Raw genomic sequence first — 12,180 nt, forward strand, 5'->3', positions numbered from 1 at the left:
AACAAGGATTTGGTATTCCAAAGGATTTGAAGAGGGGCGTAAAACCTTGTTTTCAAGAAAATCGAGTAGCCACTACTCTTCCTTACTTCGTGATAGTAAAACCTTCCAATAATATTCTGGCATTTTCCCAACCCTACTTCCGGTGCTCGCGAGATAAACCAGCAAAATTCAATCTCTGGTTTTTAAGAAAGTCTTTCATACTCCCTTTAAGGCAGAGCGTCTGGTTTTGATTCTCGCAAGGTCAAATTCCGGGTTATTGTAGAGCTAGGGCATTATCTAAATAAGAAATTACTTAAGTAACCTTTGAGCTGGGCTCTAGTGACGGACTTGAAGCTGAGCGTCCAAGATTCTATAGCGATAAAAGATAGAAAATGTTTTAATGTCTGTTTTACAATGAAAATCATCTTGGAACTGCCTCTGACTGAAGGTCTTATTTTGGGAGGAGACCCTTGACTGGCCAAAGAAGCTGAAATAAAATAAGAAATTATTTGATTATTGGGAACAGATCTGAGTGGGACTATTTTTATCGGTGTCACTTTTTCTACCTCACTTCTCATCCTTCTTACATACATGGTTCTTGATTAAAGCGAGATTTATCGATCCTCTGAAGCGTTCAATAATTAAATCGTTCGGTCTTCAGAGATGGCGGTAGGCGTTTAGCCGCAAGCAGATCGAATCCCCGGGTTCATAAAAAGTGCTTTATGATTCTGAATAAGTCTGTTTTTTTCTCCTTTCCGCTTCATGGATCAGGAGCCACGGCTCTATCTATTCCGTGTATCATTGAGTAAGCGCGTTTTTCCCCGTTCTGAAGGCCCGCAGCTGCGTGTTTACTGTATGAGAACTGCATCTATACTACATCGCAGTCCAAAATCGTGGAAGATAGTCTACCATTTTTACTTTTACGCGTAAATTTCGCTGGTTTATAACGGGCGATGGCCAGACATCTTTCGGTTCTTTGTACCACGGGGACAAAGCCCCATTAGGATAGGACCCTGTCAAATAATCTTCCCATCAAAATCGATAGCCAAGGCCTTTTTTCGGGTATCGCGCAAGTGTTGTGCAGATTTTATGGCATCCATGCATAATTAATAAGTTTTTGCGTAGAAATTAGCGAACCATTTCATTAAGCCCCGATTGAAACACGCGTTCTCGGTAATTTACGATTTGGCACACACCAAAGTCGAAGCGGCTTCCGAGAGAGAACTCTGTCCTAGTCTCGTCTCAAATTATGATAATTTATACTGTGCTAGTGTATCTGTAAGAGACTTGACAAATAATTGTCCGATGACGGTTGAAATGATTATCTTGGTTTAGTTTCAATTTAAACGGTTAAACCTTTTCCCGGATTTTCCTTTGTGATTAACTAAGGCTTAGTGTAATAGGCCTGGGTCAAATTGCCTACTATCTAAATGGAAATTTGTCAGAATGTGGAGCCCAACTCATGTTCAATTAACAGGTAATTTGAATTTTTAAACTCGGGTTTGTTAGCTTTTCGCATTAGTTGCGTAACTTATTTGCATGTGGTTTCCATAAAATTAATTAAAGAAGACTTTACAATATAAAGCAAATGTCTCAAAACGAAAGGCGAAGAACAATTTTTTTTTTAAATATTCCCAGCATGAAGGGTGGGTTCAAATTGTGAAGGGTGGGTGAGACGCGTCCTACGGGGTTATCTTAAAAAGGTATAAGACCAAAATAATGATGAATACCTATACTTTATTCTAAATTTAGCACTAGGAACTAACCCCCAGTTTTTTTTAATATCCCGCGATGTGGTATTAAAATATATAACCTACCTTTTAATTAAAGTCGCCGAAATAACATGAAATCAAATGTATTTTTTTATTCATTTATTTAATTAGTTTATTCAAACGATTTGGAAATTGCATTAGTACATCTTGAATTTATGAAATTTTAATTGTAAATACGCTGCCTACGTTAATTAACGTAGGCAGCGGTAAATATCTATTTCGGACGTTAATTAACGTAGGCAGCGGTAAATATCTATTTCGGGGATCCGAGGCCAATAAAGTAATTTTTTTTAGTTTTCAGTATTAACTTTTTGCGCCATTTCACGATGCACTATCGCCATCTGTTGCGAAAGTCTTAACTAAAAATATAAAATGTCATAGGTGCTTGATGATCGTTTCCTGACATCAAAGATAATACAGTCCTCGTACGAGATCTGTATTTCTGTGCTGACACCCACGGCATTTTCGTGCATTGAAAATGCGGACGCCTCTAATAGCGAATATTGCAGAGGAATTTTAAAAAATTTAGTAAATAGAAGTCGCCACAGTTGTACTTCTGACGTTGGCTGCTACGTGGCTCTATGTAAACTAAATTCTTCCTTTCCCCTTGTTGTATATTCCTATAGTACATTTTCTCTAAAAAGCTTTAATGTATTATGCATAAAAAATCGTCTGCTAACATGCGGTACGACATGTTTTTACCCTAACTGATTGTAGAAATGTTAGTTGATCTACCATAAATATGGAACTTTATACTCCCTTTAACCAAGGAGTAAAGGTAAGGAGTCGTGCTCTAAAACATATTGATAGAAACCGATTGCCAGCAGGATTATAGAGGCTGATATATTAAAAGTGCTCCTAACGGCGTTCGACACTGCGTATGTTGACGTCAAAGTCAATATTTTTGAAGTTTTAATCTAAACGTACCCCTTTTTTGTCAGCCCCCCCCCCAATTCTTCTTGCATCCCGGTGTAACTTTAAAATTCTTTTACAACATGACTCCTATTTTTTATTCTGAAAAAGAACGATGAATTGTTCCGTATTTTAGTTTGGCGTTCGAATTCTCAAATTTTATCGTATTCGTTAAATTTAGAGTATTTAGTAGGCTCTAATAAATGTCCTTGGCTGGTTAGCAATTAATATGTTATATTTATTATAGTATTACGTGCCAGAAATTTAATTTCCAAAGGAAAAGGAGGGACAAACAATGTTTTCGTTACCATTCAGCTAGATAAAGAGAAGTTTCAAACATCAGTTTTGGAAAATTCTACGGATCCAATATGGGAAGAAGAATGTGATTTGTACGTATTTTGCGTAAATTTTTCAATAGTGATTCTTAAATTTCAAACAAATTCATTTTTTTAGATCATTTAAAGACCGTAAAAGCAGCATAATTTTAAATGTGTTTCATCAGAATTTCTTTGGGCTCGATGAGTTCCTTGGACAAGTTATTATTACACTCTCCGAATATGGAATTTATGACAGCCCAAAAACAAAGTAATTTAATTTAATTTTTCTTAAGGTTTCTGGTAAATGATTGACATTTAACACAATTGCTCCATGGATGTTTTCATTACATAGTTGGTTTGCTCTTAAAAATAAACCTGGTAAGAAAGATGATCGAAAGCGTGGAGAGTTGGAGCTGAAAATATCCTTCATGGTCAGGGACTCCTCGTCCATTCATAAAGATCATCAAGAGTCTAAAAAATCTCTCAGTGGATCTCTTCTAGATGTAGCATCGGCTGTAGGTGCGTCATGTTTACGTAATTAAAGTCCAAATTTTGAATGGTAAAACTAAATACTCTTGTTATTGTCGAAGGTCACAAAATACAAAAACTGCCAACCAGGAGCCTCTCGTTAAAGCTAGACCATTTAGACTCTAGGCTCAATCGTTTTAGATCCAGACGCGCTAGCCCAGCTACGGAAGATAATGCCAGCGCTATCAGTTTCGGCTCAACTGGAAGTAGTGATCAGCAAAATAGCAACGATGGTACTCCTAAATCATTGCGACAGAGAAGCATGTCATTAACAGGATTGTCAGATTCACGTCAGAATTGGAATGGAATCAAAGATAATGACTCTTCTTTTGTTGATGACGTAAGAATATTTAGAAAATATCACCTTGTTTATGTTATCATTAGTAACATAAGAACTATGAGTATGACCTTAAGTGTATAATATTCGTACATAAGTGTGACACTTTCTATTCTTTCTTCATGTTTAAAAGTAATAGTAATGCGTCTCATGATTCTTTGACAACGCCTCGCTAGGGGGAGATTTTGTTCTTGTGATGACGTCACTCCGTTACTAGTTCTCGGTTAAATATTCCCCAACGTGACAAACTTATGGAACAATATTATAGACTTATGGTACGACACTTGTAGCCTTGTCGACACATTTTTTTAATTTGGAAAATGTTTCTTGATGATGACACAAATCACAATCGTAGATTTTCCTTAATTCTATAAAATCCTATAATTCCATTTTTATCGTACATTTAGCAAAAATTGACACTGTTAAATATGAATAACTTTTGATGTGTGATAAAACTCTGTAGTTCGATATTTTACTCTACAAAATGCCTATAAATAAAACTCATCTGGGAAATGTCAGGGAATTTAAAAATGGACTTGGAATTTTAAGAATTTGTAAAACGTCAGGGAAAAATCTGGGAATTCTATTTTCTCCTGACCCTTTTTGGCCTTAAAAAGTCAAGGAAAATCTCTTAAAATGGTCAGGGAATTTGAATCTGAAAATTTTGTGGCAACCCTGTAAATTAAGCTAAGCTTTGGCCTCAAATATAAATCATTGAGTGGAGGCATAAGTCTATAATAATGTTTGTAACTTTGGGGAATATTTTACTGAGAGCTAGTAAAGGAGTGACGTCATCACAAGAAGAAAATCCCTAGCAAGTCACTGTCAAATGCTACATGTGACGCATTAGCAAGCGGACCCAAAACGGCGACAAAGCCCGTAATGCAGTCTGTCTTGTGAATAGCTCTCAGTAAAACTTGCATGTGAAGAATAGGAAGTGTCACACTTATGTGAAAATATTATACACTTAAGTCGCTACCAACGGTGCCATTTCATAATTTTTTGTAATTGAAAATTTATAGTTATCATGTTGTTTATAAACATAACCATGAATTAATGATGAAACTTAACTTTAGTTTTACTTATACTCTATAGGACCTTCCAGCTATTACAGAATCTCCGCGCAAAAACCTTAATGACATTTTTCCAAAGAGTAAACGTCAGAGGTCCAATTCTTCTTCCTTTTCTAAATTATCAAACTTGGTAAATAACATTTCCAGATTGAAAACATTTTATTGTTTTCATGATTTAAAAATTCCGCGTCATTTTTAAATTAATAGGTTGAAAGTTCCATGAAACGCACAGTCAGCGTGCCAGGCTCCAATGAAATGTCCCTTTCCAACGTAAATAGTATGCCTCATTCCGTTTCCTATGATAACTGGAATGAGTTGCGAAATAAACCCTCGAGTAAGTTAACTTTGTTTTTATTTTGGTCAAGGTTAAAAAAATGTAAAACACAATTTTAATTTGCATTTATTTACCAATAGACGAACAATTCCAGCCTTCCAATGAAACGCATATATCGCGGAAATTGAGATTAGCGAGATTAAGAAATAGTAAGCATTTTTTTTTACTAATTTTTGGTTGTTTTATCTACACTTGAATGTAATGATAAGTTTAAAATTTCATAGGTGGTCGTAGACACACAATTCAAGAAGTGGATCTTCCAGACAGTCTTCTGGAAGAAAGCTGTATGGGTACGCATCAAACGATGGTTGATGATGAAAATTTAAACAACAGAACGTCTAATATCATTGAGAAAATTCCGCTTAAGCTAGTGGAACATTATGACGCCATGAATCATCGGGTATGTTTAACTGTTATATTTAAGATTGTTCTCATAAGATAATAAAATTCAAAAATTTAGAAAAGATGAAGGTAAGAAAATAACCGAAATATTATTTTCAATCCAAGTTATAACATGTCTATAATTATTTTTTATAAGTGTGTCAGTTATTCATAACTAGGAGCAACAAACAAAAGGAGAAAACAGCTAGCCTTTAAACACGCTAAACGCAGAGTTGTGTACAAATTTCATTGGATGAACCTTTACACTGAACGTGTTACGTGTTACGGGTGGGGGTGGGGGGGAGACAATTTCTGAATTTATCTCTTCCGACGGCAGCAGGTGCTCAAGCGTCTAACCAATGAAAAATGTCCACAAGCAAATGCACGACTTTTGACGGGTTGCATTCTCCTTATGTGGTGTGCTGTGTTTGTTGCTCCTAGGTCATAATAATTATTAATTGCTATGTATAGAATGATGTATCATTTGCGTAATGCCTCTAGTGAGAAAAATACAGAACTTAAAAAACCAGTTATCACTTGCTAGCCCTACTTCTCGGCTAGGCTTTGTGCTGTCTATGAATATGAAGAAAAGAGCACGTTTTAGACCCAATTATTTATTCTGAAGTCTATTGAAAGTGTGTGGTTATTTCAGAAATCGCTCTTCATAAAAAATGTATTTAGCACTTGGAAGATAGTTAACTGGCACACTTATGTGAAAGTAATTGTAAACTTTGGATTATAGGGTATAGTTTTGATGGGATATTTTCTTGACGAAAATTTTTTTTGGGATAAAGGAGTTAGAATGTTCTATTTTGATTAAAATGGTAAATTTTTGAGTTGAGTAATATTGTTATTCTGATACCGATATTAATTTTTAAATTTAACCATTACGGTAATATAAATCAATACTTCTAACTTCCTCCATAGCAGTGGTTCAAGGTTGTATATTATCACAAAAGTACCATTTGTCTCTCACCCTATTTGAGAAAAACCATTTTACACAATGATAAGTTAAAATTAGTATTGATAGATTCTTTTGATTAATATTTAACAAATAGTAATTTAGAAGCAAAAATCACGAAATTGGTAACTGATAGTAGAAGTTTGTAGAAAACGGACTCTGGGGAAGAAGAAGAACTTTATAGTGTTTTCCAGTCTTTTTAATATTGACTAGTTTATTTAGGACCCTAGCCAGAAATCAGATGGTTCCACTGGTCATATTGATCAGTTAATTGTCAAATGTAAATACAAATATGGAAAGATAGGATAGCAAACTCATCCTTTGTATGATCAGAGGTATTTTACTTTCGACCTCGAATTTGAAATTTGGCGCCCTCCTAGGCCGAAAAAAAAAACGTTTTTGTTTTTATGAAACCATTTTTTATTCATAGAAATAGCTATACCCACAATTCCCAAGTGAAATTTATCGCGTCAAAAGACGGGGAGGGAAATTAGCTTTTATTTGACTCTATTTTCTCATAATTTTTACAAGGAAAAGCCCTCCGATTATGAGTGCTATTTCGATAACTTCGGTTCATTTACTTCTGCTCACAACCGCTCTATTGCAAACAGCCGCCTGCACCACCCACCCTATATTCTGACTTCAGTTGGTAATTAATAATGAAATGAATGAAAAAAAAATTGAATTATTACTTTATTTTTTTAAAGATATTTACTTAGATTGCGCTCACGTCCATTAGGAATAAAAATTAATTTGCGGAGGCCAAAAGCGGCCTGATTACGACTAATTAAAGGGTCACTGAATTGTTTGAATTTCGAGGGCGGGGCTACAGAATTAGTTTTTTTTTTGTAAGAGGGAAAGAATGCCTCAGTGACTGAGTCACGTGATAAAAGGGGAGAAGCGAACTAAAATGCAGCCGAAATGTTTCAACTTTTCTGTGATCCTTTAATACAGGGATGGTTTGGTAAGAATTAATTTATCTAGTAAGCGCCCAGAAACCGTTATTTATATCCCTCTATCTGGCAAAACAAGCATTTCAGGCTTACTGTTTGAGGATGAGGGCGATTGGGAGCGACGTTTAAAATGATCACAACGTATTCATCCTCTCCCGAAGTATAAATACGCATATTTAAATGAATTTTTTTATTTTATGTTTAAGAGTTTGGTATGGTAGCACTAGCCTGTTACTAAACTCGCACACTTTGTAGCGGAAGTTTCAAGTTCGTCCACTTTTTAATTACAAGATGTAAACATAGGTGGCGATAGGCTACGGGTAAAATAGTGCCACGAAAAATAGAAATCATGAATTTTTGCTACAAAGTATGGGATAATGAGGCCTACCTATATTCATTCTTGATATAATATAAATATTTACCAGGAATGTTTTTCTGTTGCAGGAGCTTCTAACTATTGTTATCAAACAGCAACAATTACTTCAAATGCACGAGAATAAAATTAGAGATTTGGAGCTGTATATCGACAATTTATTAGTTCGAGTCATGGAGACGCAGCCGCGAATTTTGCAAAATCCTTACAGGGCTCCCGGTTCAGCGACGGGTAAATTTTCCCGGAATAGTTGATGCGCTAAGACGCGAGCATGACTATGAATTCAAGCCAATTCGGATGAGAGTACTCTTCTTTATTCTTAAAAAACTCAACTAGATATTTATTATAGAAGCTACCCTTTTTATACATTATACCTTCTGTCTTTTTTAAATTAAAAAGTTTTTATAATGTATTGCCAGTGAAGTTCCCTATCTGTCATTTAATACCAAACTTTTACAAATTCTGGAATGTTTAGAAAAGCGTAATTTAACTACATACCATCATAAGTAACGTATTAACAATAATCAAAATTCCATAATTATTGCGCAAACATGGCTTAACACTGTGCAGAGCGCCCTACTTTCTAAATATGGTCGAGGAGAAATATAATACTACAGTCGTGTCATACTCTTTCTTTGTAAGTTACTTATGATATGCTCATGCCACGACAAAGAAAAATTCTTAAGATAAATAAACTATAGTGAAAATATCAGGAACAACTTTAAACACGTCAGCCAGGGTCCCAGGGAATTGAGGCTGACAATGAAGTGGGTAAACACGGAGTCTTTCTGGGTGAGAACATGAACCAAGGATCTTTGCATGGACGACAATTCAGGGAATTTTTTTCGTCCTAAAGTATTTTGATATTCTGAGCATCTACGTCACGCACCCGGAGTCAGATGTAAACAATCCGCGACCATTGTTACAATATTTATTTTTATAGGCTGAAAATAATTTTTTGTCCTCGATGAATAATAATTATCGAAAATAATTCAGCAATAATAGAATGCCATGAAATGGTAAACCAAAAAATTGCTATAGAAAGGCTTAATTGTATTAGCAGGGTATTAGGTTCCACTTTTAGGAGAACCCTAGCCAAAACATCCCTATAGCAAGTTAAAAGTGTGTATTTTTTATTAAAATGGTATACCTAGCTAGACAAAATTAATTTTAACTTTTTAGGCTTTTTCTGCTTTATCAAGAACATGTCCTTGTTCTTTAAATTTACGATGTATTTGTTTTAATTTGAGCATTTGGGTTTTAATATATCGCTGTTTTTTGTTTAATTTTTGAACATGCTTGAGTAGTTGAACTCTGGACATTCTTCGGAAAGACTTTCGACTTTGTTTAATTTCTTTGTTACTTAGTTTGGAAATAGCACCAGAAACTTTGTTACGATTGATTCTTCGGGTAAGTGTGGCTTTTAAAGATTTGCAACTTTTGCAGATGTTGTTATCAGATAAAAAGGCACATGAACTTGAATGTAAAGTATTATCATACCATGACAAATAACCTTCTTTCTTCAAACTAAACTCTATCTCATCTTGGAACTTTGTGGAATCCAAACCTTTACAAATTACAAATTTATCGAAACATCCAAGGCTACGCGTGATGTCACTCAGGTTGATGTTATTTGTGTCTGTAAATGTATTTAGAAAAGCCAAAACAGCGGGATGATTACCAGGAAGACTTCGATTTAGCACTTTTATTGCAATGGTGGGTAAATTGGAATTTAAAGACTGGACCAGTGATATTGAAATAGTGATGCTTTGATACAGTTCAGAATACTTCAAAAAAGTAAGTCGTTTACTTGTAGAATTATAGGAGAATGCCCACTCATTTGGTATTAATTTATCAAAATCTGCTAGAAAGGTCGCCAAACTGACACCTAAAACGTCATTGTGTTTCGAGGTATTTGGTCGATCTAAGTTTCCATCATTAGAAAAATATACTTTAGCATCATGATCTTCAAACCTAGTTGTGCATAGTATGTCTTTGTTTTCTTCATTCGAAACAGCATTACCACCATCCTCAGACTTATATACGTATAGGCTAACTAAAGTTTCTTCATTAACTGTATAGCCATTGACTTTAGATGTGGTTGATAGGAGATCTAAGTATTCTTCATTCGGGGGTTCAAAAATTTCACCCTTAATTAAAATACTGGAGTTTGGTTCATTTTGAACTACGGAACTATCATTTTCCAGATCTACTGGCTGCGTTCCTTTTTCAATTAGGTTGTTTCGATTTACCGTTTCTTGCCAATGTTTTTCTACATTTGAGCAGAAATCATGTTGTCGTTTATAAATCTGAAGTAAAGATTTTTATCACATTAGTTACTATACCATATTTGTTGTTTACGTAAGATGAAGCTTTTCACCTTGTATTCTTCAGTTTCTCTATAATCAATTATATCAGGATGTTCTTTAGTTGGTCCTTTGTTTCCTACAAAATGCAGGGAGCAAACAAAAGTTCCCCTGTTTACGTTTTTTACGCTAAAATCATCTAGTCTCCCACATTTGGCTAACCAATCTTGGCATTTCAATAAATTGCTCTTGGGTTTTGGAAATGGTATAAAAAATATGCTGCTATCACTTAAGGAATGCGAATAACTTTTGCAACTTCCGTAAGCACACCCTTTAGTTTTTACCATTTTGAATCTAAATTTAAAATTAAACTACCAAATAAATGTAACAATAACCATTAGTTTTCAAAACACTAAGCCTTGGCAAAGAGCGAAAAAATTACGAGGGAACAGTGCCACCATTATTTTTGTTTACTGCTGACTCCCCCTTGCATTTAGACTTTCTAGTCTTTGTTTTCTACATATCATTTTTCGCGCATTCAGAACCAAAGGGAGTCACGTTTTCGAAAGCTTGTTTAGAAATTAGTAAGCTTTACCATCGTAACTGCGTGTTAACTTTTCTCTACTTAGAGAAAATCAAACGAAAGCTTAGTTGATTTAGACTTTAAATGTATTACCGTGACAAAGACTGCTAGTGCTCCTATCAAAACTCTCGGTTCCGCTATTTTGAGTGTTTTACTGTGTTTACGTCGACTCCCCTTTTAAGCAAGAGAAACATTTACAGCGTTGCCAGATTTTTGGACAAATAATGGGAGACTCAATTCGTTTTCCCGTCCCGGTAATAGAATGCCCATGGTTTAATCCGATAGATTCTAACATGGGCCGCCGCGGAAGGTATTTTGACTTCAATATTTACTGGAGTCATTTCTAACATTTTTCACGTTTATGATGATTCATTCAATTAATGATTTGAGTTTCAATTTAATGAGTTCCAAGCTAGAGCTAAATTTCTAGTTGAATGAACAGTAAGCGTAGCTTTTTTTTAGGAACCTTGGAACGAACATTTGGTAATTGAGCTTAGATGGCGCCACGTGCTCCACGACGGATCTACCCAAAGATAATATAAACATCATACCCTAGAATCAAATTCACGCGTGGTCACTACGGTACTTCCTGCCAGAAATTAGAAAATTAAGCTCCATAGTTACAATGGTAACTAGCTATAAATAGAACCCTACAGCACGGTGGTTACGTGCCTCGTTCCAAAATCGACAATCGGAAAGCTTTATGAAATCGAATATATGGTACGGAGTTTTATATTATTTTTGGTCCACCATAGATATTTGATTTACGGCCACAGGCAATGAGCATGGCATGCTCAAATATCAATCAATCTAGTGTTTGTAAACCATCCTTTATGTTAAAAACATTATCTCAATCACCCAACATAACTAACACATTAGTAATTTTAACTGAAAGGCAGACCTATGGCCACTCTTTATAAAAAAACATGTCCACTAATTATAAACAATATTTATATCATCCTGTGCATTAACTTGATAAGAGCACTACATGTATAATAAATTTCACCAAAATATTAACCACCCTGTACAATAACTCAATCACCCTGTCCTTTATCGTAATGAGGGTACTAATTCTTAACAACCAAAGAGTTACTTTACCGCAAAAAATGCATATACCAATCACCCTGTTCATTAGCAACAATATTTAAAATCACCCTGTACATTAACTTGATACGCGAACTACAATAGCTTAAAATGTTTTTTTTTAACCAAAAGCAGCGCTTTCTCAAAAAACTAGTGCATTAACAATGATCTTAATCACCTTGTCATTCATCCAGTGAAAAATCAATTTTATCCATAACAAACGTGCGGTGCCCTAAAAAGCACGACGAAGGATGTGGACACATTTCGTAGAGGTTTCCAAGGTCGAAG

General features: G+C 35.0%; 2 protein-coding genes across 4 annotated transcripts; one reads left to right on the plus strand and one right to left on the minus strand.

The window, feature by feature from the left end:
* Window positions 1-545: 545 nt before the first annotated feature.
* Rip11 (Rab11 interacting protein) lies at window positions 546-8,323 on the plus strand. The gene is made up of 11 exons (XM_090174128.1): window positions 546-683; window positions 1,383-1,456; window positions 2,911-3,052; window positions 3,117-3,248; window positions 3,333-3,499; window positions 3,571-3,848; window positions 4,941-5,048; window positions 5,126-5,252; window positions 5,333-5,401; window positions 5,477-5,652; window positions 7,992-8,323. Exons 2-11 carry the CDS (start codon window positions 1,426-1,428, stop codon window positions 8,172-8,174), a joined length of 1,413 nt encoding a protein of 470 aa, XP_090030254.1. The 5' UTR covers window positions 546-683; window positions 1,383-1,425; the 3' UTR covers window positions 8,175-8,323.
* On the minus strand, window positions 8,119-10,920 carry LOC149948935 (uncharacterized). 3 transcript variants are annotated; one of them, XM_090174130.1, is made up of 3 exons: window positions 10,301-10,920; window positions 9,421-10,229; window positions 8,119-9,357 (listed from the first exon to the last, which is right to left on the minus strand). In XM_090174130.1, the coding sequence occupies exons 1-3, from the start codon at window positions 10,571-10,573 to the stop codon at window positions 9,099-9,101; spliced, it is 1,341 nt and encodes a 446-aa protein (XP_090030256.1). In that variant the 5' UTR covers window positions 10,574-10,920; the 3' UTR covers window positions 8,119-9,098. The 3 variants fall into 3 exon arrangements, with proteins under 3 accessions (XP_090030256.1, XP_090030255.1, XP_090030257.1); XM_090174131.1 differs by having other exon boundaries at window positions 9,279-9,340; XM_090174129.1 differs by having other exon boundaries at window positions 8,119-10,229.
* Between the last annotated feature and the right edge of the window lie 1,260 nt (window positions 10,921-12,180).

Source organism: Leiobunum rupestre, chromosome 4 (genome assembly GCF_980474605.1).
Source record: "Leiobunum rupestre chromosome 4, qqLeiRupe1.1.hap1, whole genome shotgun sequence".
Classification (NCBI taxonomy): Eukaryota; Metazoa; Arthropoda; class Arachnida; order Opiliones; family Sclerosomatidae; genus Leiobunum; species Leiobunum rupestre.